Raw genomic sequence first — 25,760 nt, forward strand, 5'->3', positions numbered from 1 at the left:
AAAACAAAATGAAAGGAAAGGAAGGAGCAGATCAGGGCTACTGATTTAGAACACCCACGTACACTATATTAGGAGTTCTCAGGATCACTAGATTATTTTTTCTTCATAAAGTTATATAAAGCAAATTATGACATCATGTCATTCCCAAGAAAAGACACATAACAATACTGCATTTATGTTTATAACTAGCACTATACACAGAAAGTAGGAAACAACAATGGAAATAGAAATATCCATTTTTCCATGAAAGATGGTAAAGGGCAAATTACACAGCTAAAAATTAATCAAACTTTAAGGACATTTCCAATATAGCACTTAACCATTAACTGAGAAGAGAGCAGGTCTTTTCACCATGATTTACCTTATCAGACCATTCTCATGTATCAAATTAATGACAAAATGGCAAGCAAATTGAAGCTGTAGCTGTTGAAAGTATTTAATGGAATAAAGAACACTTTCTATCAAATGATTTTTGGAGCTTTTGTGATGTCAAATAAAGAAAATGATTCTAGAGAAAATAACTAAAACATTTCAGAAAGAAAAAATATTAGAAGATGTCATGTTGAGACAATTAATGAAGAAATGTAACACTATTAGATTACTCATTTTAAAACAAATCACAATTCTGAAATTGCACATTCGAGAAAAGGAAATGGCCATATATAATATGGACACAAAATTAAAGGAAGAAAGTATGCTAAAGGATCCTGGATTATTTCTACTTTTAAAACAATTGGGGATATGAAAAAAAGTACACTCATTATGATAGTGGGCAAAGAATTTTGAGGAGTTTTAGAATATACATTTGAATATTTCAATAAGTACAAAAGAAAGAAGAAATTCACACTTTTTTTATTACTGTTTGTGGAAAGATCCTATAAGTTAGTTAGACAAGATAGAAATCATGTTACCTATAAATTAAGCTTTATCAGATGGAGAAGTTTTCACTTTTCTCAGAAATATGCAACAGGCCAAATAGTTTGTTGTATTATAACAACTTAATTAGAGGCTGTTTTCAGGTCTGTGAAGCACTTTGGAAACCCGTACATATTTAATAACTTAAATATATACATAAATGTAATCGTGTGTATGTATACACACATATACATATACATGTATGTGCAAGTTTATGCCATAATGGCAAACATTTTAGTATCACCAAAATAAACTTAGCTTCTAACTTAGTTCAGTTATAAGTATTTGGTGGAGCTTTGTGTTAAGAAATTTAAGAAGTTAGCTGATGACCATCTTCTTCTGTCCCCCTCCTACTACTCTAATAGTAAATTTGGGGACAGAACTTTTAAAACCAAAAATGTGAATACTGAGGAATTATTATTCCTTGTAATACATCTGAAAAATGATGCTACTCATCGTTACAGTGGGATAATGATGGTAATGATAACAAAACAGTCCATTATAAATCTACATTTTCAAGCAATTATCTTTACTTTTCAAACTAGGTAAGTGCAGAGACAGAACTTTGGGAGAAAATTTGAATACTGCATAGAAGTTTGAGGAAGTGTAGTGGCTACAGGTTAATTTTTTGCTTGATAAAGAGCTAATTATCAAAGTGGGGAAAATAGATCTGAGGTAAAGTTCCAGCTTCAGTGAAAAATACTTTAGAAATGGAAATCATTAAATATATTTCACTATGAACAAATGAAACATTATAATATTACTATGTAAGGTCTTATAGTGGACCCCAGGATGTCACTGATAAATAGCCACCATTTAAGTTAATTCCACGTTATTTAACAAAATACCTCACATTTCACCCTTGACTATGTATTTAAACAATGGACTAAAAAAGTTGATGGTAATCTGAATTTATTTTTTTTAAAGATATTATTTATTTATTTGAGAGACAGAACAAGTGAGAGAGAGCATGAGCAAGGGGAGGGGCAGACAAAGAGGGATAGGTACAAACAGACTGCCCACTGAGCAGGGAACCTGAGGGAGGCTCAACCCCAAGACTTCGGGATCATGACCTGAGCCGAAGCAGACACTTAACCGACTGAGCCACCCAGGTGCTGCCCCTGAAATTGCTTTTTAATATTCTATGTGAGATATTCTTTATTACATAGTCTCTTTTAAAATCAGCTTCATCAAGGTATAGTTTATCTACCATATAATTCAATAAATGCACAATTCAAGAAATTTTAGCAAATTTAAAGTTGCACAACCACTAGTCATGATTTGATTTATAGAACATTTCTCAAATGATCCTGTGTGTCCATTTTTAGTAACTCCCTATGCCCATCCCCAGGTTTAATCAATAATCTAGGCTCTTCAAATATTTTCTTAAGCTTAAGTATTTGACTTACCTACCTCATTAAATTATGGTAATGATCAAAGAAAACGAGGCAGATGCTTTGAAAGTAGTCATCATTGACACGGTACAGACCTTGAAAAAACTGAAATACCTGGAAAGGCTGGAATATTTACTTTCCACTAATCACTTCTTTTCACATGAAAAATTTTATTGTGTACTCCTCAAAGTATTTCTAAAGTGTTCTGAAGTTCCAAAACTTAGCAGTATCATAAAGTACTACGACAAGATATTGTCACAATTCTATTTTTTTTTGTCATGATGCCATTAAGTCTCATTTTAAAAATGGTTCTTGATTATTATGGTATATTTGACTGGTTCTTTCCTGCTATCTTATGGCAAGATGGCAAAATCCATTTAGGGCGTGTCCACTTTTTAAAAAAAATAGCTCCTAGCACATTTGTCTGACACATATTTAGTGACTAAATGTGGTAAATCTTTGTGGAATTGAATAAATTCACCAAATACTTATTGAAGATCTGTTAGGCATTCCTGATTTTTACAAACTGACCTTTGGTGGGAAGGTAATTGAGGTCAACAGGGAAAACAACAACAACAAAACTAATTCAAAAATAAACAAGGGAGTTTCAGATATTCATAAATGCTTCAAGGAAACTACAACAGTGTATGTGATACCAAAGGTTACCTGGGTATGCATTTTAGATTTATAACTTCATGGTCAGCTATTCTGGGAATACATATCTATTTATATAAGAAAAAAAAAACAGAAAATAATAGTTCCAATCTAAGTTGCCTCAAAATATTCAGTGCTTTAAGAGTTTTCACTGCAAATGTAGCATGACACAGCTAGCTTCACCTTTTGTATTTAGAATGTGTAGTTTTTCACAACTGGATGCTGTAACTGAACTGCAGAATTAAGATGTACAATTTTGAATTTATAATATGAGAAAGACTTCCATTTCTTTTTCATTATACATCCTGTGAGGACATGATACTGTGCCATTTTTCGAAATATAGTCAATGAGGTGTAGTACATTTCTAATCTTTTGTATCTTCTGTAGCACTTGCTTGCAATTATTTCTCACACTACTAAACATACTGAAATGAGAACAGTCATTACAAATTCAGGAGTAATCAGTTCTATATGGTAAGACGCACAGGTAGCATTGCAATGTTAGAATGATTTAAAATTAATCGTGTTGTGTTAACCATCATATTTATATTGCTAAGTAAAAAGAAAAGAAAATATTTCTGCCACACCTATGTGGGGTTTAACATTAGAACCCAAATGTCTGTAATAGATCTTCATATTCTCTTTCTATGGTTAAATTATTCCATTATCACATAAATCCTGAATGAATTCTGCTATGAGGGCTTATACTGTCTAATTCATAAATCAGTGAAGTAGGCTGTAAAGTTTGACTGTTCTGAGTCGTTTAGCACTCAAATGTGCCTATTTACACTATGAAAGTCTTTTTTATTCTATAATGAAATTGTAAGCTTAATCTGACAGACCAAAATCTGAATTTAGATTTTTATTTTTTTAAGCCACTCATTTTGATAGTTTGGAATGCTTACATTTAAAAATGGCCAAATATATTTAAACTAAGTTATAAGATTTAGCTTCAGTAAACACAGGAAGACCTCAGTTACAAATTGTTTTGATGTGTGGCTAATACAGTCAGCTTAAATTAATAGCTTTCTTTAGTAAAAAAAAAAAAAATGGTCCCTCTTTTCTATTTGTTGACACTAAGTTTTAGAGACACTGCCAATGGGTTGGAAAAAGAGATGGAAGGAAGAAATTCAGTCTATACTGGACCTGGGGTACCTGAAAGTCCCAGATTAATGAGCAAAATATAGGAGCACTTTTTCTATTATTATGAGGACTTCTCCTTTGATGATAATTTGTTTCCTAATTTGCTTTGAATTTTTTCCCCTCTACTCATGCACATAAATCTACTATGTGGGAAATGATGTTGCAAAAGATGGGATCAGGAATCTTCAGGACAAAAGAAACAGAATGTTGAACTATTGCAATCACCACTAGGCAGCCCACTGCTTCTTGTGGTAATTTTAGTGACACTGTAATATTCTCTATAACAAACTGTGCATCATCAACATTTTGTGATATAGAACATTTCAACAGGTAGCCACATTGGATTTTTCTTACATACTGGAGATTTCAAAATTATGAAATTATTGGTATAATTGGAAAGAAAAGCTGTAGACTGAAATATCTTTGCAATTTTAAGAATTGCAAACCTTAAGGTGGTTATTTGCACATGATTATCTTGGCTCCCAGAATGACTGAGAGGCACATCCAAGGTGAATGGCAAATTAAGATATGTGGAATTAGGGATAAAGAAGAAGAAAATAAGAAAACCAAGGCAAATTCATCTTTAAACAGCCATGCTGAAAATTCTATTTGCCTGAATTAATTCATTTCTGCAGGAATTCTCAACTATGTTTTCTACCTCCATTCATTTCCCCTAAGAGTAAGGGGACAATCAAAATAGAAGAGAAAGTCATCCCAACTCCCTCCCAATGAAATCTTGACAATATCATAGGTGTGAATATCAAAGAGTGAGTGGTGAGAAATGTGATGTGAGAAAAAGACTGTGGAGCATTTCAGCCATGACCAAGAATGAACTCTCCAAAGTCATTCTCAACCTTTGCCACATGTGAGAACACTAGGGAGAATTTCCAATAATTCTGACGACTGAGTGCCCCCTTCCCCCAAGAGATTCTGACATGATTGGTGTGGGGCACACCCTGGGAACTTTGGTTTTTCTTCCAGATCGTAGGGGCTAAAACTAAATCTGTGTTTCAGTATGTTCTGCAGGACACTTAAGGAGTAGATAACTATATTCATGCTATGTGTTGTTCTGCAGTTATATAATTTGATTTTATACTGTAAAACTGTTCTTAAAGAAACACTCATTGGTTTTCATATTTTAATCATACTATTTTTAAAAGAGTTCTTAAGTTTCTGATTTCTGTACCTAGAAGATAATTTTCTCTATCTAGAAGAGTTCCTCCCATTTGCTTTATTCTAGGTGAATCAGTAAGATGTTATCTTAATTTTGTACTTTAATAAAAATCTCGCTTTATATGGCCTGGCATTGGACAGTTGATGCTGCGGTCGTACGATATAAGATTTTTTTTTTTTTAAGTATTACTGACTGAAATAAAGTACTCCAGTCACTGTATGCTCTGATATCCTCACATATATAGCCTTATTGTCTAAAAGGTTAGGCTTTACTCCTTATGCGCTCATACTACTAAATAAAATAGCAAATATGTTCAATCTGATTTAGAATCAGAAGGCCCAGTTCTGTAATCATAACAGAGAACGGATCAATGAACATGCTGAGGCAGTGGGGAGCTCATTTCTGCCCTATAGTTACAAAAGGCAAATGGAAAGCAAGGAACAATCTTCATCTACATCTACTTTTATAAATAATAAGAGCATACCTGTTGGAAAGTTATACACATTGCATATATGTTCGTAATACTGAGAATTTGTTATTCCTGAGAATCTCAGTCTTAAAGGCAGAAAAAGAAGGCTCTAGTAACAGATTTAAATTTAGAAGCAAAACTATGAGTGCACCACACGGTGGAGTCAGACATCCACAAATCTATGGGGCCAGTGTGCGACAGGAAATCTGAGCACATTATTTAAGATGACCAAATATGGTAATGGCATTTACTTTGTCTGTCTGGCTTCTCAGTGATATACTAAGACAAGCACTCTATTTCTGAAAAGGGAAAGCTAAGTCCACCTAATCTTTTAATTAATAGTGAACCTTGACGGAAATTTAAAGAAACAAGTTGTTCTGTTTTAGTACAAACCATGAAAGTTATCCCCTATGATATACACTTTAAAAATGTCATTTAGGTGGCACCCTTAAGGGTTTCTTTGTCTGACAAATTTGTTTATGTTATGTTCTTACGTCACAGACAACCTCTTTACGCTCTACTTGTTTCTTTTGAGAGAGATTCAAATTGAGCTTCAGGAAATGTAATCCTTGAAGCTAATCTGAGTACCTGATAACTCTGTTCCAGAAAACAATTCACTTGTTGTCATCTTAAAAAATAAAATCTTGGGGAAGAATGTTTTAATAGCTTTTGGGTGGCCTGCATTTTCCAGTATTATATATTACCAGCTGGGGAATTCAAAGTCAAGAATTATCTTGAAAATGCAGGTGCAACAAGAAATGCATGTAAAATGGATTTGAGCTTGTTAGTGCTCTATAATCCTTTTTTCAAGTAGATTTGAAATGTCTTAATTGACTTGTGTACTGTTATTTGCAAGCATTTTGAACTGTTGTAATTAAAAACATTTTTACTGGAGCTTTTTTATTTGACAAAACCAAAGAAAACACTTTATATTATGGTATTAAAAACTAGTATGTTGTATTCTTGTTTATGGAATCCTGTATTCCTATCTTAACAAAAGAGAACACTCAGGGTCCACAACCTTTTCAATTAAACAAGTTACTTTTTTCCCTAAAAGTTCCCGTTTGTTTCTAAGACAATAATAGCTATTGCCTATCTCATACTTTCATATTGCTACTCATATTTTTATTCTGTGAGCCTTAAAAAGCTATATATTTTATAGTAAAAATGTCCAATTTTAATATTTAATATTTATACTGTTCCAAGTTTCCCTTAATTATATTCAGAAATTTATGAGCAGTCTTTAATCAAACTTTCTGCCAAGTTTATGTCACTGAAATTAAAAAGAAACAATTTTATTCTGCCTTTAGTTTATAATCATGAAGCTCTTCTCAACTCAATTATAATTTCCCATTCCTGTCATGCATTTTTCTAAAGCCTGCCTGTAAAGTTTTCTGCATGACTCAAATTGGGACAGTCTTAGAAAGAGTTAATGGTTGAGCACTGGACTAATGTAAGCTTGAAGAAGTGCGTATACCAGGGAGCTTAAAATCCTCGACAGTGTTTGCGATCATCTCCCATTTATGATTTACACTTGTCCCACTGAAAAACTATCATGAGGATGCTATCACCAGGATTCCCATGAACTACACTTTCTTTATCCCCTATTGCAATGGTCAATGAGGAAACCTTGTGCCCTGGACTTTGTAAGCCTATCAAAACCACCTGTACCCAGCCCTGTGTTCTCAGGGACTTTCCTGGTCAAACTTTGACAATATGGTAAACTACCTCATGCTACTGTGTCCAATGGTGCTCTGGGCACCAATTTAACTATGATTCAGTGCACTATAATTGCACTGTAACCACGATCTCTAAATCTAATACTTAATCCAAAAATTCATTTTAAAATGAAAACATTCAGGCATCTCCACCAATTAGTGGTAAGAGGGTCCTTGGGATGGGACCCTCACATCCTAATATACTGCTCTGAGTTATCCATGGTTACTGGGTTCCTAATTTGTACCTAGTATTTGAAAAGTAGTTTTATTACCTTACTTTCAGAAAATCCCAAAGATATTGAAACAAATAATAGCTATGATACTTTACATATATTTAAAGTTTTTTAAATAGAAATATAGCATTATAAAAAATACTTCCCAAAGTGAGAGGTAATTTAGATATAGCCTCAATTTATTCAGTATAAAATCAACTTAGGTTTATTTTCATTAGTATTTTAACTCTCATTCTTGAAAAACTGGTTTAGCACATTTCTTAATTTGGATTGAGCACAGTGTGTGAGTACATGTGAGTACATGTGGTATGATTATTTGTAATAAATTCAAATTTACATCTCAGTTTGCTATCAACTACTTACCACACATCACCTGTAGAACAATATAGAGATCATAAGACTTAAAATTCCAAAATCACAAATATGAGCTGATAATAAAATACTTGAGCCTGCATTTTTAATGGCACCCTACAAATTCCTTCTTTACAATTTACCTTCTTAAGGTTTCCCTCTAGCTTAAGTATAGTTTGAAAATACTGATTTCAGCAGACTTCCAAATGCAATTGCCCTGCCTTGTAAGTGTCTCTATTTCAAATTCCTCCATTACATACTTTGAGATATAAATCTTAGAGTACTAACCTAGAGCTCTTTTTCCCTCTTACTTTCAAACAGTCAAGTTAGTTAATCAGATAATCCTCTGTACAACTAGTTGAATAAATTTTAACTTAGAAATTCAGCAATGTCCTGTTCCAATAACACACCAAGTAATGGTATCTCATTCCCAGTCTACTTGCCTGGGCTTCTTGAGGCATCTGAGCTGCGTCCACCTTGTCAGCAATATAAGCGGCCAACTGCTTGTCAATGGAGGAAAGGGACTCCTGAATTAAGTGCAAGGATTTTTCAGTCTCCTGGGCCGACTGGATACTCTGCTCTAGCAACTTTTGCCTCCTCACGGCCTAAAGAAAAGAAGGAAGAAGGAAGCAATTCAATGTTTACTTGCAATAGTTTTTCTGCAATCCTGCTGCAAAGTAAATGAAGATTCTACACCGCCACAATCACCTTTTTGTAAGATAGATTTCGTAGCTTCCTGCCACTCATTCAGCTCTGCTTAAAAAAACAAAAATAAGAATAAGAAATAAGAATTAGCACACAGAACTACAGGATCCAGAATCCCTGCAGGACAAAAACTACAGAATTATGTATATCAAGGAAAGAGGCTGGGAAAAAAAAATTTAGTGAAATCATCTCAGTCATTGCAATCTGTCGTTCTCAGGCCGAATGTTCCTCCTGATCTCATTATATAGTTCAAGAGATTTAGTTTACTTAGAATAGGGTCATCGTCATCACAATCCAATTCAAGATGGATAATCCACTTCCACCAGTGAGACACATACACAATCTGTTCAGAATCAGCCCCTTTCAAAAAGAAATTTTCAGATAACCATCTGGTTATGGATTTATTTTAAATACGATTTCTTCCCGTTTTGCATGGGCTTCTTCCCCGTTTTCTCCCACAATTTGGAATGTGGAAATAACTGGTACAATTGGATCTGTGTTACTGCTGAAGTGGAACAAATAATAAGTAATCCTAATATAGCTGCAATTAATCTTGATTGTTACTATAGGTATGATTAGGGTAATGTAACACTTTCCAAATATAAAGAGCATGCTGAGCAGACTGCGCAGTCTCCCTTCAAGGATCTGTTCACCTTTAGAAGAATAGTTCTACAAGCAAGGACTGGGACAAGTGACTTACTGAGAATCCCGTAAGTTATGCATCACAGCAAGTATTTTTCTTTATTATATGATATGTAGACATGATTATCTGGTATGAGAGAACTATCCTTTGCAAAGACCATGAGCAGCATTTCAAAAATGACCCTGCTTGTGAGGGTCATATCCATGGTTGTCACATCAGTATGCTCTATACCTGAAGCTAACATAACACTCTATGGCAACTCTCTTTCAATAAAAAATATTTTAAAACATTTAAAAAAGAATATATAGTGGGCTCTTTAGCATAAAATGTATTAGAAATGCCATTATTCTTTAATGAAGCCAACTTGGAACATAGCATTACTCAACTATGACTAAAGCTAAAAGAGATGCAAGTCTTGCACTACAAAATGAGTGGGAGGGCATTCTTAGTATTTCTACCTGGATTATAAATCTTCCTCAGGATTTTGCCTTAGGTTTTCCTTTCTTTTCATTCCACCCACACCTCCAAGTTCAATTAGCTCTTTTTCCCTCACAATGCTCAACTCTGTGCCTCTGGTCCAGATTTCTGCCTCGATCTCCATAAGTGCATATATATCGCCCTACTTGACAATTCTATTTGGACATCCACAGCAACCAAAACAATAGCATGACCAAATATGGACACTTTTTGGGCCCCCTTCTCATCGACTTTCCATTTCTCCAACTTGCTTTTGCTCTTGCTCTGTTTTTTGTTGTTGTTGTTGTTGTTGTTGTTTTCCCTATTTCAGTGACTGGCAATTATTCACTGCCTTTATTAGGCATGATTCTGGATATTTCCTCTTCCTCTATCATGTCCTTCATCATTTTGTGTTAAACCAGGCAATCAATTCCCAATCCTTTCTTCTACCTCCTAATATTTCTTGATTCTGTCCTCTTCTCCCCCCATCTACTGTCATTACTTGGGGCAATTGGCAGCCCTTGCCTCAAATACAGTACAGGTTCTTGGCTGGTATCCTACCCTATCATTACCCATCTGCAAGAGAGCTATAGTGTGTTCTTTCTAAAATGAAATGATGGCTACCTGCTTAAATTCCTGTAGTGAGTATTTATTTTCCTGAGGATAGATGAAATACTCTTTAATATGGCTTTAAAATTCCTTCATAGTCCCTGCTAGACATAGTCCTTGCTCAAGCTACTGAGAAATGTTATTTTTCATTCCCCAGTATACACTATGTCCCTCTTGATACTTGGCCTTAAACATGCTACTCCTTTTTCCTCAAGCAATTCTATCCCAACTTCCTTTAATTGGCTAGTTTACATTTATACTTTAGCTCTTACCTTAGAAATGTGGATATCTCCCTCATCAGGTGGCTGTTCCTGACACCCTATGTTCTCTCTTGTACTTTGTATTTCTGGCTCACTATGTATCACATCATATTGCAATTTCCCATTATGTTTTTTCCTCTATTTCAGACTTTAAGTGCCAATGAGATTAGAGACTATGGATGTCTTGTTCATTGCTCAATACCAGATCCTAGAAAAAGAGACCAATACTTTTGTTCATGACTGAATGAATGGTGTAACAAAGCTTTTTAGTGAGGAAAACAGAGTAGCATTCAAGAAGTTAGAAAATTGGATTCAGAAAAGAAACTGGGAAAAAGGTCATCATCACTCAGACACATCCTTTGGAGTAAAGTCTTCCCTGTTTGGGCTTTTTTTTTTTTTAATTTCAGTGTTTTTGTTTTATTTTGGTGTGTTGTGTATGTGTGCTTGGGATTAAAAGTATCAGAATAGGGAAAAAATTAAAAAAAATAAAAGTATCAGAATAGGATGGAACATTACTTACAGGAAACTTTAGTCTACTTCTAGTAAAATACTCAATTCAAATCAGTGACCAAGACCTTGGCCTGTAATCTAATTCAAATATGGTTTCCCCTTTCTTCAGTCAAAACTTCAATGAGAAGTTATATCACATCATAATTCAGTTAACAGTGCTTATGACTATAATCAGAATTGTCTGTATTGTACAAGAGAATGTCTGTAGCCTAGCCAGACTTTCTCCAGAGAAATGGATCCCTAATGATAAAATTTCACCATTGTGACAGGTGGCTGGAGAAACCTTCCAATCACAGCATGTAGTAACTGCCTACTCAGGCATTGTTTAAATCTGGTCCTTTATCTGGCTAAAGACAAAAACAGCCTACTCTCCTGTGCACACCTGTAGAATTTTAATATAATTCAATAGGAAATAATACAGCATAATGTTAAACCACATATTTAGTCTCAAAATTATACTTAGAAATCTAACCTTTTCTATTCATGAGACTCTATGGATTGAAAGAAATGAAATGACCTAAGAGATGATGTCAGAGTTGACCTCAGGTAGGTTGGTTTTTTGCTTGGCCTGGCAGTCGATAAGAAAGACCAATACATGGATTTTTTTATTATCTCAGGGAGTGAAAAGACCTGATGTCAATCTTAGCTTGCAGAACTCTTTGAACTAATCATGGTGTAAGCTGTCTTCTACTTCTAAACATCTTGTTAGACAAATCCTGATGGGGGGCCAGGACTGTGGGTTTTCTAGGACCCTCTGTCCACTTGACCTGTGCTATCTCACTGAACAGAGTTGGTAGGCAGTCCTAACTCAGACTCGGATTTTCATTGCTAGTCCACATTACAGTTTAACTCTTATTTTAAAATGTTATACCATGTATTCAGCTAACTCTTTAATCAGTAAGATGAATCATATAACTAGACAAAAAGAGCAAATATGAGGAGAGTTACAACAATATTGAGAGGTTGGCCACCAACAACAAAAATACAAAAGTAAAAAAGGGAATCCTAATAATGGCCAGCAAGGAAAAAGCATAATGAAAAAAATTTTATTATGGTTTTCAGAAAAATTCAAGGAAAACTAAGTTAAAATAATCAACATACATGGAAATTTATTATTAGTTCCTCAAAGTACTCTAGAGTATAAAATCAGAAACTGAATGACTTTTGTTAGCAATGGATAGTTGTCTCTACAGCAAATTACTTGTTTTTCACATTTCTATTTTTTTAAATAATAACGTTTGTGCCCCAATATTACAAACACTTAAATCAGAGAACATATGGCTAAGAAACTAGAAGAATGAATTTTTCATTCTGGTAAATGAATTTCTCATTTACCAGAATGAAATAAGAAGTGGGAATTTAAAACAAAATAAATGTATTTAAATATTAATGAGGCTTAAAAATAGAAAAAAAGAACATTACAGATGTTATCCCAATAACTTTTTACAAATTATCATTCATCAAGGGAGTTATATGTCCTTGCTATACTTATTAAAGGCTCTATAAAATACAATCATTTTTACTTCATTTAATAATAGTAAGATCATGATTGCAAGTGAGTTAGGAATGTGGGTGATCTCATTATTAAAATAGGAAACTCTGAGACAATTATTAGAAATATACATTTCCCTTACAGTTAACCTTCTTAGCCAACAGCAAATACTTATTAAGCACGAAATATTTTGCAGAATTGAACTATACATATATAGTATAGTCTATATTGATAGAATTCATATATATATATGTATGTGTATCTATATATGCTAAAATAGAAAAACCTGAGGAATTTTATTCCCTATATAGCATGAGTTAGTTTGAAGCCACAAAATTAATTTTCTTCAGGTATCTGTGGGATGTAGGGCTGGGAATGGGAGAGATTTTGTCATTATTTTGTTTCTTCTTTTATTTTTTTAAAAGATTTTATTTATTTATTTATTTGACAGAGAGTGATCACAAGTAGGCAGAGAGGCAGGCAGAGAGATAGAGGGGGAAGCAGGCTCCCTGCTGAGCAGAGAGCCTGATGCCAGGCTTGATCCCAGGACCCTGAGATCATGATCTGAGCCAAAGGCACAGGCTTAATCCACTGAGCCATCCAGGCACCCCTTGTTTCTTCTTTTAGAAGTGTGTGTGATTGTTTGACTTTATTTGCTTTTGCTTTCTGGAAAAACCTGGGGAAAGACTTCTGATGCCTGGATCTAATTGTGGAGGAGGATCTCATCAGGATGCCCTTTGCTGTGGAGTCACTTGTGAAGGGCTGTAGAGTGATATGAATCTTGCAGAATGGAAAGCATGAATGTGCAAAAGATGTACTTTAATGTCTTAGTGTCTTTACAAACTTTTTTTTAATCCAGTTATGTGATAAATATTCCTTGGTTGCTTACTATGTGCCAGGCCAATGGAGCTCTCAGTTTTGCTTTGTAAATTGCATAAAAATCCAGGTTTAGCATTGTAAAATTTACCCTTTCTTTAGCCCGAGCTTTAAAAAAAGGGCTTCTTTTTAGTGGGCTGAAATTTTGAGACACTTGGCTTTTCAGAAGTCTGGACTATGGATTTTCTCAGTAATTGCAGATTCTTGCCCAGTCTGCTGCAATTTATGGTAACAAACACAGACACAAACAAAAATATTCAGGCTCTGTGACAAGGAATTATCTAGGGATTCTCTAAATTGTGTTCATTAACATTTCTAGGACAAAGGAAATGTCAGTTCATTTAAAAAAGGGAATATGGCTTATGATCACCTTGTAGTAAATTAATTATTTATTTATTGTTTATAAATATTTGTCATTGATACTAGACATGCAAAACAGTTTGACTTTAATTATTGTCTTAGCTTCTTTTCCCTAAGCAATGAAATAGGGTAACCATTGTTCAATTAGGCTTCATTTCTTTGAGTGATTTTAGTAGTAGTAGATGAACTCAAGAAAACTATTTCTCAAACTCAGATGCAAGTAAAGTAGGTACAAATTTTTGCAGTTTCTGCTTGGGGAGAGCATGAATTGGCCCCACTTTGAATACCACTACCTTGCACAAAATAGAACAATAACGAGGTAAGCACTGTTCTCATGGGCAGTGGGTGGAGGGTGGGAGTCTTGTAAGACATGTGCTAAAACCAAATCCTACTCCTGTGGCTCTTGAGAAATTAACAGGGAGACCAAAGAGAACCTGCTAATCTGCATTATTTAACAGCCCCATCTCACTGTGCACACAGACTGCCCTTCACCAAAAAGTTCTATTTTTCTAGAGTCTCAATTTCAGTGGGCCAGTAAATTAATGCAACTACTTCCTTTTAGCTTGCCTTTGTCACCTATCAAGAGGTTATAATTTGTTCAAATACTAAATAAGAATACTCATTTTGACTGAATTATTTTGTTGAATTATTTGAGAGCATTTTTTATTGAAGTACAGTTGACACACTATGTTACTTTAGTTTCAGGGGTACAACAAAGTGATTCGACAAGTCTTTACTTACGTTATCCTATTTTCCCCCCAAGTGTAGCTACCATCTGCTACCATACAATGCTACTATAATACCATTGACTATATTTCCTATGCTGTACCTTCTGTTCCCATGATGTATTTATGGCACAACTGAAAGCCTGTATCTCCCTTGTCCTTTCACCCATTTTGATTAGCTGTTTCCTCCTAACTCTTACGTGACTCATAAGCTATTCTTAGGTCTTGAACTGAAAACACTGACTCCTAAGTTCCTCTCATTCTAAGAGATGGAAATAATAAGCCTTTTCTAAAAACTTTACCAATGGTGGGAAATCTGGCTCTTCCTTCATTACTGCACCAAGCTTGCTTACTCTAAAACTCCATGAAGAGTTTGAAAAGAATCACAATCAGGCTGAACCCATGGCCCAGTGCGATGGCATCTTCCATTTACTTATCAGTGAGGAATGAAAAGTGGTACTTCAATCTTTCTGCCCCACGCAAGTGAAGGAAGTTCCAACACTATCACTTGTAGAGTCTGGGAGTTCTAAGTAGATAGGGGTGGCATCTAATTACCAACTTGGATTCTGCTTATGCAGTTGAATGCTCTATTTGCTTTTCATGTTTATAAAAGTATAATAAAAGAAAAGAAATTGTAAATGACAGCAGAGCGAAGAGAGGGAGTAGCCTGTAGTTCCTAAAGCTTGGTGTAGCATTTCCATAGGTCAAGCAGACACTGAAAAAGGCAGCCATGTTTGAGTTGTCTAGCACAAACTCTGCTAGGAGCAAGAGTACTCCATGATGAAGAGGCCTGAAGATATTGTCACTGGGCATGTTTCCCTTGTTAGAGAATTTGGAAGACAGAAGAGCTTTTAAAAGACCACTTAAAGAGCCTACACTTACACCCTCCAAAAAGTCAATGCTTGTTTCCTTGTTATATAAAATACATGAACACCATGAAGATGCTAGTTAATAGGAGACATGTGCTGAGTTTCCTCCATTCCTACTTCTCAGGTCAATGGTAAACAATGGGACCCAGAAGCGGTAAGGAAAAGTGATGGTGGTATAGAGGAAACTGGTCATTCTTCCCTTTTATTGCAGGTCACTTAGGCCATGGTTTAAGTTCAACAGTAGAATAGTAAGCTGAATAGGAGATTGAAATTTTTTTTAAAGATTTTACTTATTTGATAGAGAGAGAGATTACAAGTAGGCAGAGAGGCAGGTAGAGACGGTGGGGAGCAGCCTCCCTGATGAGCAGAGAGCCCAATGCGGGGCTCGATCCCAGGACCCTGAGATCATGACCTGAGCTGAAGGCAGAAGCTTAACATACTGAGCCACCCAGGTACCCCAGGAGATTGAAATTTTAAGCTGCACTAAGCTGCCTTTAACTTTTTAATTTCACAGAGCCTGTAAAGCAATGGGATATATTCAGGATGCCAGTAAGAAAGAGGAAACAACCATCAGTTTGAAGCAAAATATTTCATGTTTCTGTCCTACTTGGTTCAAACTATACAGCAAATTACTGTCATGGTCAATGAATTCAGTGCTTGATAAACTGAGGTAGAGGCAGATAAAAAAGTACAGATATGAGGAACAGTTGGAATGTGGCCCAGGGAAAGGTAGGAAATGTTTTCTGGTAGGTGTGAAGAGATAGATAATGAAGGATCTAGGGACTATCTTTGAAACAATGAGAATTATGGTAGCATGGCATGATTAGAAGGCTTCTAAAGATACAGCAATGCCATTGGCTTATACAACAGCCAGCAGATTGCACATTTTATATCCATCTAGCAAGGTTCTAAGTATGGACTATTGTTGCTATCAAATGAAACACTTTCCCAACTGATGTATAATTTCAGTGAATTGGCTGTTAAACTTTCTGAAGGATAATTTGAAGGTCTTTAAGGAGACATGGCAAGGCATGAAAATGTCAGGAATTATTTAAGAAACACAAGGAATGTTCCATTTGTCTCAAAAACACTTATATGTGTTCTAAACAACTTTTAGTTGTTTAGAACTGACAGGAGAACATTCTCAAGGAAAGTTAAATTTGAGGAACACCTTGGACCTCACTATAGACTCAGACCTATTTAGGGTTGATGAGGAAAAAAAAATCATGATTTTGTATGGTGAAAGGAAAATAATAGATCCTTACAGAGTTGCATATAACATTTCTAGATGGTTAGGTATGCTTTCAGCAGACTGAGGAAATGCTTTTCAAAATGAATCATGGAGATTTTAAAAATAAAAGGAGGAAAATGGAGATTTAAAAAATAAAGCGGAGGGGGGAGAAGATAATTTATAGCAGGAAGGACAACTTACAGGAACTCACTGCCTTAGCAACCATCAAAAGCTTCACTTTGTTGCCTGTTTTGTTTTTCAAATCAGTCCTACTTTTTCCTAAAGAAAGAATTGACCTGCATGGTCAACCATCAGTAGAGTTCAGTGTTGTTGGACAAGAAATACCAAAACAAGGAAAAACAAAAAAAAAAACAGCCCCAAATCAAAAACTGTGTTGATTTAAGCCACTCTAGATATAATTCTTGTGGGGAATTCTGGCACAATTAGCTCTTGTGGCATGTTTGCTAGCATACATGATAGGCTACAAATAATTACAATAATTACACAAGTGTTTGTATATTCTTTAAATATAAAGGAATGTTGCTTCATTTACAAGGGTTATCTGGATTTGTTTTTGTTAAGGTTACTTGGTTTAAAACCACAGCAGAGAAAAATCCAAAAACCATGTGCATGGAGCTGTCTATGATTTCCTTTACAGGAAAAGATTATAAATGTTAAAACCACTGGGGTCATGTTTAGATGGAACTTCATATGTTTCAGATCTCTGCAGGTCATTGAAGTTTTTCTGTGACCTCTGAAGGAAGCACACTCGAAAGCAATGTTTGGGAATCACTTTATCAATGGAACTTGACATCAGATAGCCATCACTTTCAAGTAAAGCATTGACAGAATGGATCAGTGAGCTGTACAGTAATATGTCTTAGACATTTCTGGATTTTTGCTGCATCCATTCATCTTCATGGGTAGACAAATGAAACTGGTCTTCCGTTCTCACAGGAGTAAACCAATGCATTATTTCAGCTTTGGAAAGGAAGTGCTGGAAGTATAATATGGTAAATCTGAAAGGCAGCTACAGAGTTCATCTTCTCCTAGCATTCTCAAGGTAACTTCAGAGACTGCCTGGTCAGTAAAGCTTCCCTGGTGTAATGGCAAGGTGCTTTCTGATCGCACATGTGCTCATAATATGAAACTCTAAATTTAGGCAATTAAAAAGTTATTGATATTATAAGTAATTAAAACCTCATAGACTATTGTGCCTGATACAGAAGAGTGAGACAGAACTGGAGTCTAGGGATAAACTGGCTTAGGATTGAGACCACACACATATAAGTAACACACAGAGTCTAGGTAAGAGTAAAAATCCAAATCTTGGGGTAAGATCAAATTGTAGAATGAAGCAATAAGTAGAGGTCAGAAACCCAAGTCAGAATGAACTAGTGAGAAACTCAGTTGATTTCTGACAATTGCTCCTATTATCCCAGAAAGCCAAAGATGCAGTGACTTTTCCATAATTCAAGTACAGGCAGAGAAAAGGCAAGGCTCCACAATTAAAAAACAAAAACAAAAACAACAACAACAACAACAACAAAAACGTAGCTGATGCTTCCAAGCTGAGGTATTCAGGTCATCACACAAGTAAAGGCCTCTAGTGAGGTAGAATCCAGTGAGACCAACAACTGTAGACAGACTGGTAGCTGTGTCAACTTGTCATTGAATGACATGCCATTTGGTGCTCCTTACATAAGGGCAGTAATCTCCTGCCAACACAGCAATGTGACAGAGGTCTCAGAGTGGAAGACCTTTTGGTGCTAGTCAATTTCTCCACTTGGGAATTCAGACCCTCAGGATATTGAGTAGACACGGGGTTTCTGGTTTCCTGGACTTGAGATGATGTTTGAGAAGCACATCTGTCACACTACCTTTTACAGACCAGTTAAGGATGGCCAGAAGGACTGCCTATAAAACAGATTTCGGTCTTCAGTCAGGTAGTCTCAAATGTGGTCCCAATAACCTGAAATGGTTCTTTCCTGATGTACATCAGACATCTATGAAGGATTCCTTTTACTGTAATGGAGGCCCATAATGGTCTTAGGTTAATGTTCAGGTTCTCTTGAAATAAAATGCTCTAGACTCTGTTGACCTATATGGTCAATCATCAGTAGAGTTCAATTTTAGTCAGGCTGCTGACTAGAAGTAGTATCTAAGAAAATGGAAGATTTCTCTCCTGGGATGATCCTTTTTCATCCTCTCAATATGCATGATGATTAACAATATTTATTTATCACAAGTACTCCAGATGATCACCACGGTTCTGAAGAAGGTGAAGTGCAAGACAGAGCATGTTTAGGGCTTCTTGTCACCCCACTCGTCCACACCACACTGAAAAATTCCTAAGATCTAGCTGAGTAGCTGTGCTGAGTGCTATTTTGTCCTCAGGTTATTACCAGGCTTTCAGATTTGTTGTTCTCCATGTAGCTAAGATAGACAAGACTACAGATTTGTAGCAAGGAATTACTGCCAGGGTCTTTGGCTCTGATAGGATTCATTTGGCTGGGATTTGCACCTTGAACAGCAGGAAGAAGAGGCAGTGAACAGCTGCTTTTCCTTTTGCTTGCCAGATATGCTGTGCAATTCCCGAGCAATATGCTGGGAGTACAGAAAGAAGACTCATGTGTGTGGATGTAAGCATGGGGAACAGATAAACACTGGCAGCGAGGTGCATTGTACTCGATTCTTCCTTAGACACCAGGGTCATCTGTCACTGAATGCTCTTGTGAGATATCAAGATGACTGAAAGAGACATAAACTGTTTTCCAACCTCCCCTTACCTCTACCTCCTCTCCCCAGTGGCACCTTACCATCATGTGGACGTGAAACCCATTGTGCTGGGGCTGTATTAAGTGAGAAAGGAGCAACCAGGCATCGGGGGTAGGCACTCACTTGTAGCATTCTTGTACTTGCCACAAGTCAGATACAGCTAAAGATTAAGTTACAGACAATATTTATCACAGCCAGGCAGGACTTTGTAGTGTCTTCCAAACTGGTCTCACAGGGAATGTCTGTTCCATCTAGACTTTGGTCTAGGCAGAAGAGAAGTGTAGCATATAGGGGAAAAGAGCAATGCACTTTCCATGCCATCACCAGTTTGCTGTGGCATCCTAGAAAGCAGTCATTCTACTCCAGCAGGGAAATGTAGACTTGAAGGAGAACTAGTGTTTTCCCCTTTGTTTGTTTGGTAGTTTGTTTTTAAGATTCTATTTATTTGACGGTAGAGAGAGAGAGTGCCCACACAAGTGAGGGGAGGGGCAGAGGGAGAGGGAGGAGCAGACTCCCCAATGAGCAGGGAGCCCCATGGAGGGCTCCATCCCAGGACCCTAGAATCATGACCTGAGCTGAAGGCAGACACTTAACTGACAGCCACCCAGGTGCCCTCTCTTTCCTCATTCATTCTTGGTTCAATTTTTCAGGGGTTGAAAATGAGCTTCTTCTCTGAAGTAAAGAGATAACTCAGCTCTAATAAGCAGCAGATGGAGATGAAAAAAATTAATGGTCCACATTAGGAATGAATCTGAGACATAGGGCACCTTAGCAAAGGGGACTGCCTTAAACAATTCATGCTCAGATAAGAGTCAAGTCCAGAGTTCTCAAACCTAAATAATCATCAGATTGTAGAGCAAATTTTCAAAATGCTGTTCCCAGTCTCAGTCAAATTCTACGGATTAGAAAATCAAAGGGCACAGGGAGGGACTATGCATAGATTAAAGTTCCTACACTATTCCATCTGTGTCATTTTGATGATTTGGCAAATTTGAAATGAATTATCAAGAATGAAATTTGTAAGAAACGATGCAATAAGAATTACATAATAATACTTAAAATACAATTAATTAGGGTCACAACAAAAAAGAACAAAGGACAGAGTACTATTAAATTAGCCCTTTCTCAATGCAGATAGGCAACTTCGTAAGGCAGAGGCAGTAAAGCAATTCTCCAACTTTATTGGATCCTTGAAGGAAACTTTCTGGTGAATATTTACTTTCCTACGACTTAAAAAACAGCTTGATGAAATTGAAAATACTTTTGTTCCTCACTCCATACATGAATTGCCCTGAGATACCAGAATACATTGCAAAAAAAAATGTTCTTGAATGTCCCTCTCCCATTTCCTTCTTTAAAAAAAAAAAATGGACAAGTAATTTCAGGGCAGACTTGCCTGAATATTAAAGAACAGTTTTGATCATTCAAACCGAAAAGTCTGTGAGGTGGCTTGAAAAGAAAGTAGCTTTAAAAGAAGCGAGAGTGGTAAAAAGAAGATGGATGATCTAGATGGACCTACTTGAGAATAGTATTTTATGTTAGAGCAATTAAATATTAGTTGTAAATTATAATGGGTCATAAGTGAAAACTATATATAGGTCTCATTAAAAGAAATCAGAAAGGGAGACAAAACATGAGAGACTCTTGGAAACAAACTGAGGCTTACAGAAAGAAAGGGGCAGGAGGGATGGGGTAACTGGATGATGGACATTAAGGAGGGCACATGGGGTGATGAGCACTGGGTGTTATATGCAACTGATGAATTAATGAACACTACATCAAAAACTAATAATGTACCATATGCTGGCTAACCAAACATAAAAACAGAAAACTTTCAGTTTTTATGAAAATATTCATAGATAATAAAATTGAAAGAAAAACCTCTACTCAAAAATTCATTCCTAAAATGCTAATTTACTAATCTACACTACTGATCTGGTTTTTATAATTGACTAATTTTTAGGCCTTCACATCAGATTTTTTAAAGATTTTATTTACTTTTTTGACAGAGAGAGAAAAGTGTACAGAAGCACAAGGAGTGACAGACAGAGGGAGAAGGAGAAGAGACTTCCCGCTGAGCAGAGAGTTCAATGAGTGGCTCTATCCTAGGACCCTGGAATCATGACCTGAGCTGAAGGCAGATGCTTAATCAACTGAAGCACTCACTAACAGACTGAGTCACCCAAGCACCCCCAATTTTTTTTAAGGTTTATGTGTTTATTTATTTGAGAGAGAGGGAGCACACAAACTGACAGAGGGAGAGAGAGAGAAAGGCAGACTCCTCGCTAAGCATGGAGCCTAACATGGGGCTCAATCTCACAACCCTGAGATCAGAACTGAACAGAAATCAAGAGTCAGATGTTCAATTGATTGAGTAACCCAGCTCCCCAGATGTTTTTAATTTATACATTAACTCCTTCTTTTGATATTCCAACTTTAAAGCAAGGAGTTCAACCACCAAATCATAAGAAATTTAAGGGTGAGATATCCTTAAATGTATATGTTCATATTCATTCATAAATATTTTAATGCTCTCCCAAAGCAAAAGCAATTTACTTAGAGTATATAATAATTAAATATTAGGTAGTAAAATAGAATGCATGTATTTGTGTCTGTGTGTATGTATATATACATATATTGACACATGCATGTATATGTATAAAGAAATATAAATTCACATATATATAAATATATATGCAAACATATATATGTATATGTGTGTTGATGTGTCCCTTTGACTCTTTATCCAAAAAAGCTAATCTGTTATAGTTGGATGCATAGAGACAAAATATTTTTAACTACTATCTTGTAAAACATTTCAGAAATGTCAATGCAAATAGCCAAGAAAACACTATTTATTGAAGTAGGGTAAATTATATTTAAAGATAACAACAGAATTACTACTTACAAAAACAATAAATAAATACATCTTCATGATTTATAGTGATTTAAATAAGAATGAAATATAATTCCATCAACCTTTGCTCTTGTGAAGGTTACATAATATTTCAGTTCCTGTGGTTATAAAATAGGGCAATTAAATTCAAAATACAAGATGCATGCTAAAATATTAATAAAATCAAGAATCAAGGTAACTCATGTTAATTGATGGAAGGTAAAAGAAGATACCTTTCTCAGATAATGAAAGAATATACAGCAAATAGAGAAAGAGAATAGTTATTCTCTAATCAAAAAAATAAAAAAGATATACTGTCTTGTCTATTTTTCTTACATTAATTAGGGCTGGGCTATAGAATTTATAACCTATGTGTAAATATTAGGCAAGTTGGTTTCCCCTCCTCAAAATGTAATCACTCTTGCCAATTATTCAATTAAAATTATTATGAGAATAACTATGAGCATAGTCCACTACTCAGCTCAAAAACGAAGTCACCTTGAACACAGATGTTTGGCACAACAGTCTGCTTACGGTGCAATTTTTTAAAAAAGATAATAGTTTTATCACAGAGCATTCAACCTTGAAGAGTCAAGAATCAAGATATCCAATATCCTTTCTTCCACTATAAGGGAAAACACCACCAAAATCAAAACATGAAAAAAATGTAATTTTAGAAGCTATGTCCACTATTAACACACTAAGAATTAATTTTTTTTTAATTCTACCTTTCAAAGTACTATTTATCATTGGTTACCCATCCCCAGTGAATGTTTTTAAACAATGTTGTTCTATAGAAATGCATCTAATTCTCTAACTTCTGAAAAATTTTGAAAGCAATTTAGGTCTAAAATTAACCAAACATATAAAATGACAACCAGGTCTGGCATTATGGTCACACTGACCTATGTAATCATGCTTAGAAGGTCTCCATGCATAGAAGGTCTTGTGCTTACTTTGACGACCTGCTGTCACTATCTTGAAATTCTTAATTTTAGAACAAGAAGCCTGCATTTTCTTTGTGTACTGGACCCCACAAATTAAGCATTGATCCTAATTACAATAATTTGGAGGAAATGTCCAATAGCTATAATATTGAAATAAAAATGCAAGCTAAATTGGGTAAGGTAGAGAAGTTTAAGAAAAGAATGAAATTCAAATTAGAGCCACCAGAGCACAGTGACATAGTGACATACGAGTGGAGGGAAAATGAGGACTGAATGAATGACTTTCAAATGTGAATATAATTGGAAAATAAGATCCCTACCACCAGTCTCTGAGTTGTTTCATGATCCAATCAGATTCATACTGGAAACACTGCCTGAAGACAACAGAAATAAGAGTACCTTTCCTTTTGATTGTCCATGTGTCTGTATGTGGGTAGTTGTGAATAAAATTATTATTTTGCAGAAAACTGTGGTAGGAATTGCACAACTGTTTACACTACAAACAATTTTGCTCACTAATACTTTGTCTATGATATCATTTGCTAACAATTCTGTTTATTTTAAATTCATCTTCACAACAGAAGAGCTCCTACCGCAAATGCTTTCCACCCTTAGTTCTTCAGAGGTACCAGTTCTCTATTCTCCCATCCCTACTTATCACCAACACTACACAACCTGTAAAAGATACAGTTCCCTTTGAGGTGTGGAGTCCTTCATGGGTGAACTTTCTCAGCCTTCCTACTCTTCACCTCAAAATTTCTTCGTATTAACTTAATTCACTCTCTTCCACTTCCAAAGTCCATTATTCCATTTTTGTTCATATACCCTCTCCTGTAAGACGACCTTGCTTTTACATGTCAAGTAAGTATTAGATTTTTTTGGTCACATTACAAACATGTTTAAATCTTCACTGTCCTGAAAGTCAGTAAAATACCTTGTGTGTCCTGTTACTCAAGTTACTGGCCCTTCTCTCTTATATTTCCCTCATGAAGTATCTTTTTTTTTCACTTTCAAAGACATGCTAATTCTCTTTCATCCTCAGCTTTATTGAGATATAACTGGCACATAACATTGTGTAAATTTAAGGTGTTTAAACTGTTAATTTGATATATTTATAAATTGCAAAATGAATGCTACCACAGAATTAGCTACTACCTCCATCCTGTCACATAGTCACCATTTTTACAACCCGAAGAATTCATTTACTGCCTCTACTTTACCACTGACCATTTCCTCTTTTACCTCAATTTAACCTCAGAGTTGCCCCTCCAGGAACTGAACACGACAACTATAATTAACAAGTGAAGGACTGAATGGCAGTTGAACAAATAAATCCAGCCAGTAGAGACTAGCTGGATGATGGGGATTAAAGAGGGCACTGGTGAAGAGCACTGGGTGATGTATGGCAATGCTGAATCACTATTACTATCACATATTACTAATCACTATTAATCACATACTACTAATATTATACTGTATGTTAACTAACTTGAATTTAAATAAAAACTTGCAAGAAAAAAAAAGTATTAGGTTCTGCATTTTATAGACAACTTAAGTAAAACTTATTTTAAGTATTTTATATAACAAGGGACAAGTTAAATATCATAACCTGGCTGATTCTCAGTTTGCTAACTAACATTTTAGAGAAAATTCAGTAGCTTATGATTTAATCTTTAACTATGGTTAGTTTTGTTCACACACTTCTCATTAACTTGGGTATATCCAGATTCTTATTCCTAAAAGTAATCTGATCAGTTATTTTATATATATACCTATTCTCATTAGCTTAATATTTTTTGCTAAAAGATGTACCTACATCTCAGCAATAAACAGATGGAGAGACAGGTTTTTTTTTTTCCTTTTTCCGTTTAACGTCTGTAATCATCAAGAGAGTAGTTTTGATACCTCTTTAGGGTGACAACCTATTCATAGGGAAAGGCCAATGTACTTGATTTCTTTTTCTTTAAGTACCCACCAATATAAAGAGGTCTAAAAATGGGCTCCATGTAAGTGATATTTAAAATAATAACCTGGTTCACAAAGAAAAATATGGGTGGGTGATGTATCTCTTCTTTCCTGCCAGACCACATGTAGATCTGCCAAGACTACCTTTCAAATTTGTTAGGAGAGAGGTTGGTAAAGAAAGAGTACCAAAGATTACTTTAAGGTTTCCGGCCTGAGAGAACTAAAGAATGAGTTGGCAAGAATAAACATGGTGAAAACTGCCTTTGGTAGGTTTGATAGAAACTCACATCTAAGTACGACAAGTTTTAGTTGCCTCTTAATACCAAAGTAGAGATCTACAATAGCAAGATGGATATACAGGTCTAGAGTTTAGGGCAGAGGTTTGTA

At 35.5% G+C, this 25,760-nt stretch overlaps 1 protein-coding gene across 4 annotated transcripts in view; it reads right to left on the reverse strand.

Annotated features, from left to right (window-relative positions):
* DMD (dystrophin) overlaps positions 1–25,760 on the reverse strand; it is a 2,197,254-nt gene that overhangs the window by 1,249,136 nt on the left and 922,358 nt on the right. For all 4 annotated transcript variants that reach the window (XM_032883124.1, XM_032883125.1, XM_032883122.1 and 1 more), the window contains exon 30: positions 8,495–8,656. In XM_032883124.1, coding sequence (XP_032739015.1) covers positions 8,495–8,656 — 162 coding nt within the window. The remainder of the gene's footprint in view (positions 1–8,494; positions 8,657–25,760) is intronic.

This window comes from Lontra canadensis, unplaced genomic scaffold (genome assembly GCF_010015895.1).
Source record: "Lontra canadensis isolate GAN:19392208 unplaced genomic scaffold, GSC_riverotter_1.0 scaffold86, whole genome shotgun sequence".
Classification (NCBI taxonomy): domain Eukaryota; kingdom Metazoa; phylum Chordata; class Mammalia; order Carnivora; family Mustelidae; genus Lontra; species Lontra canadensis.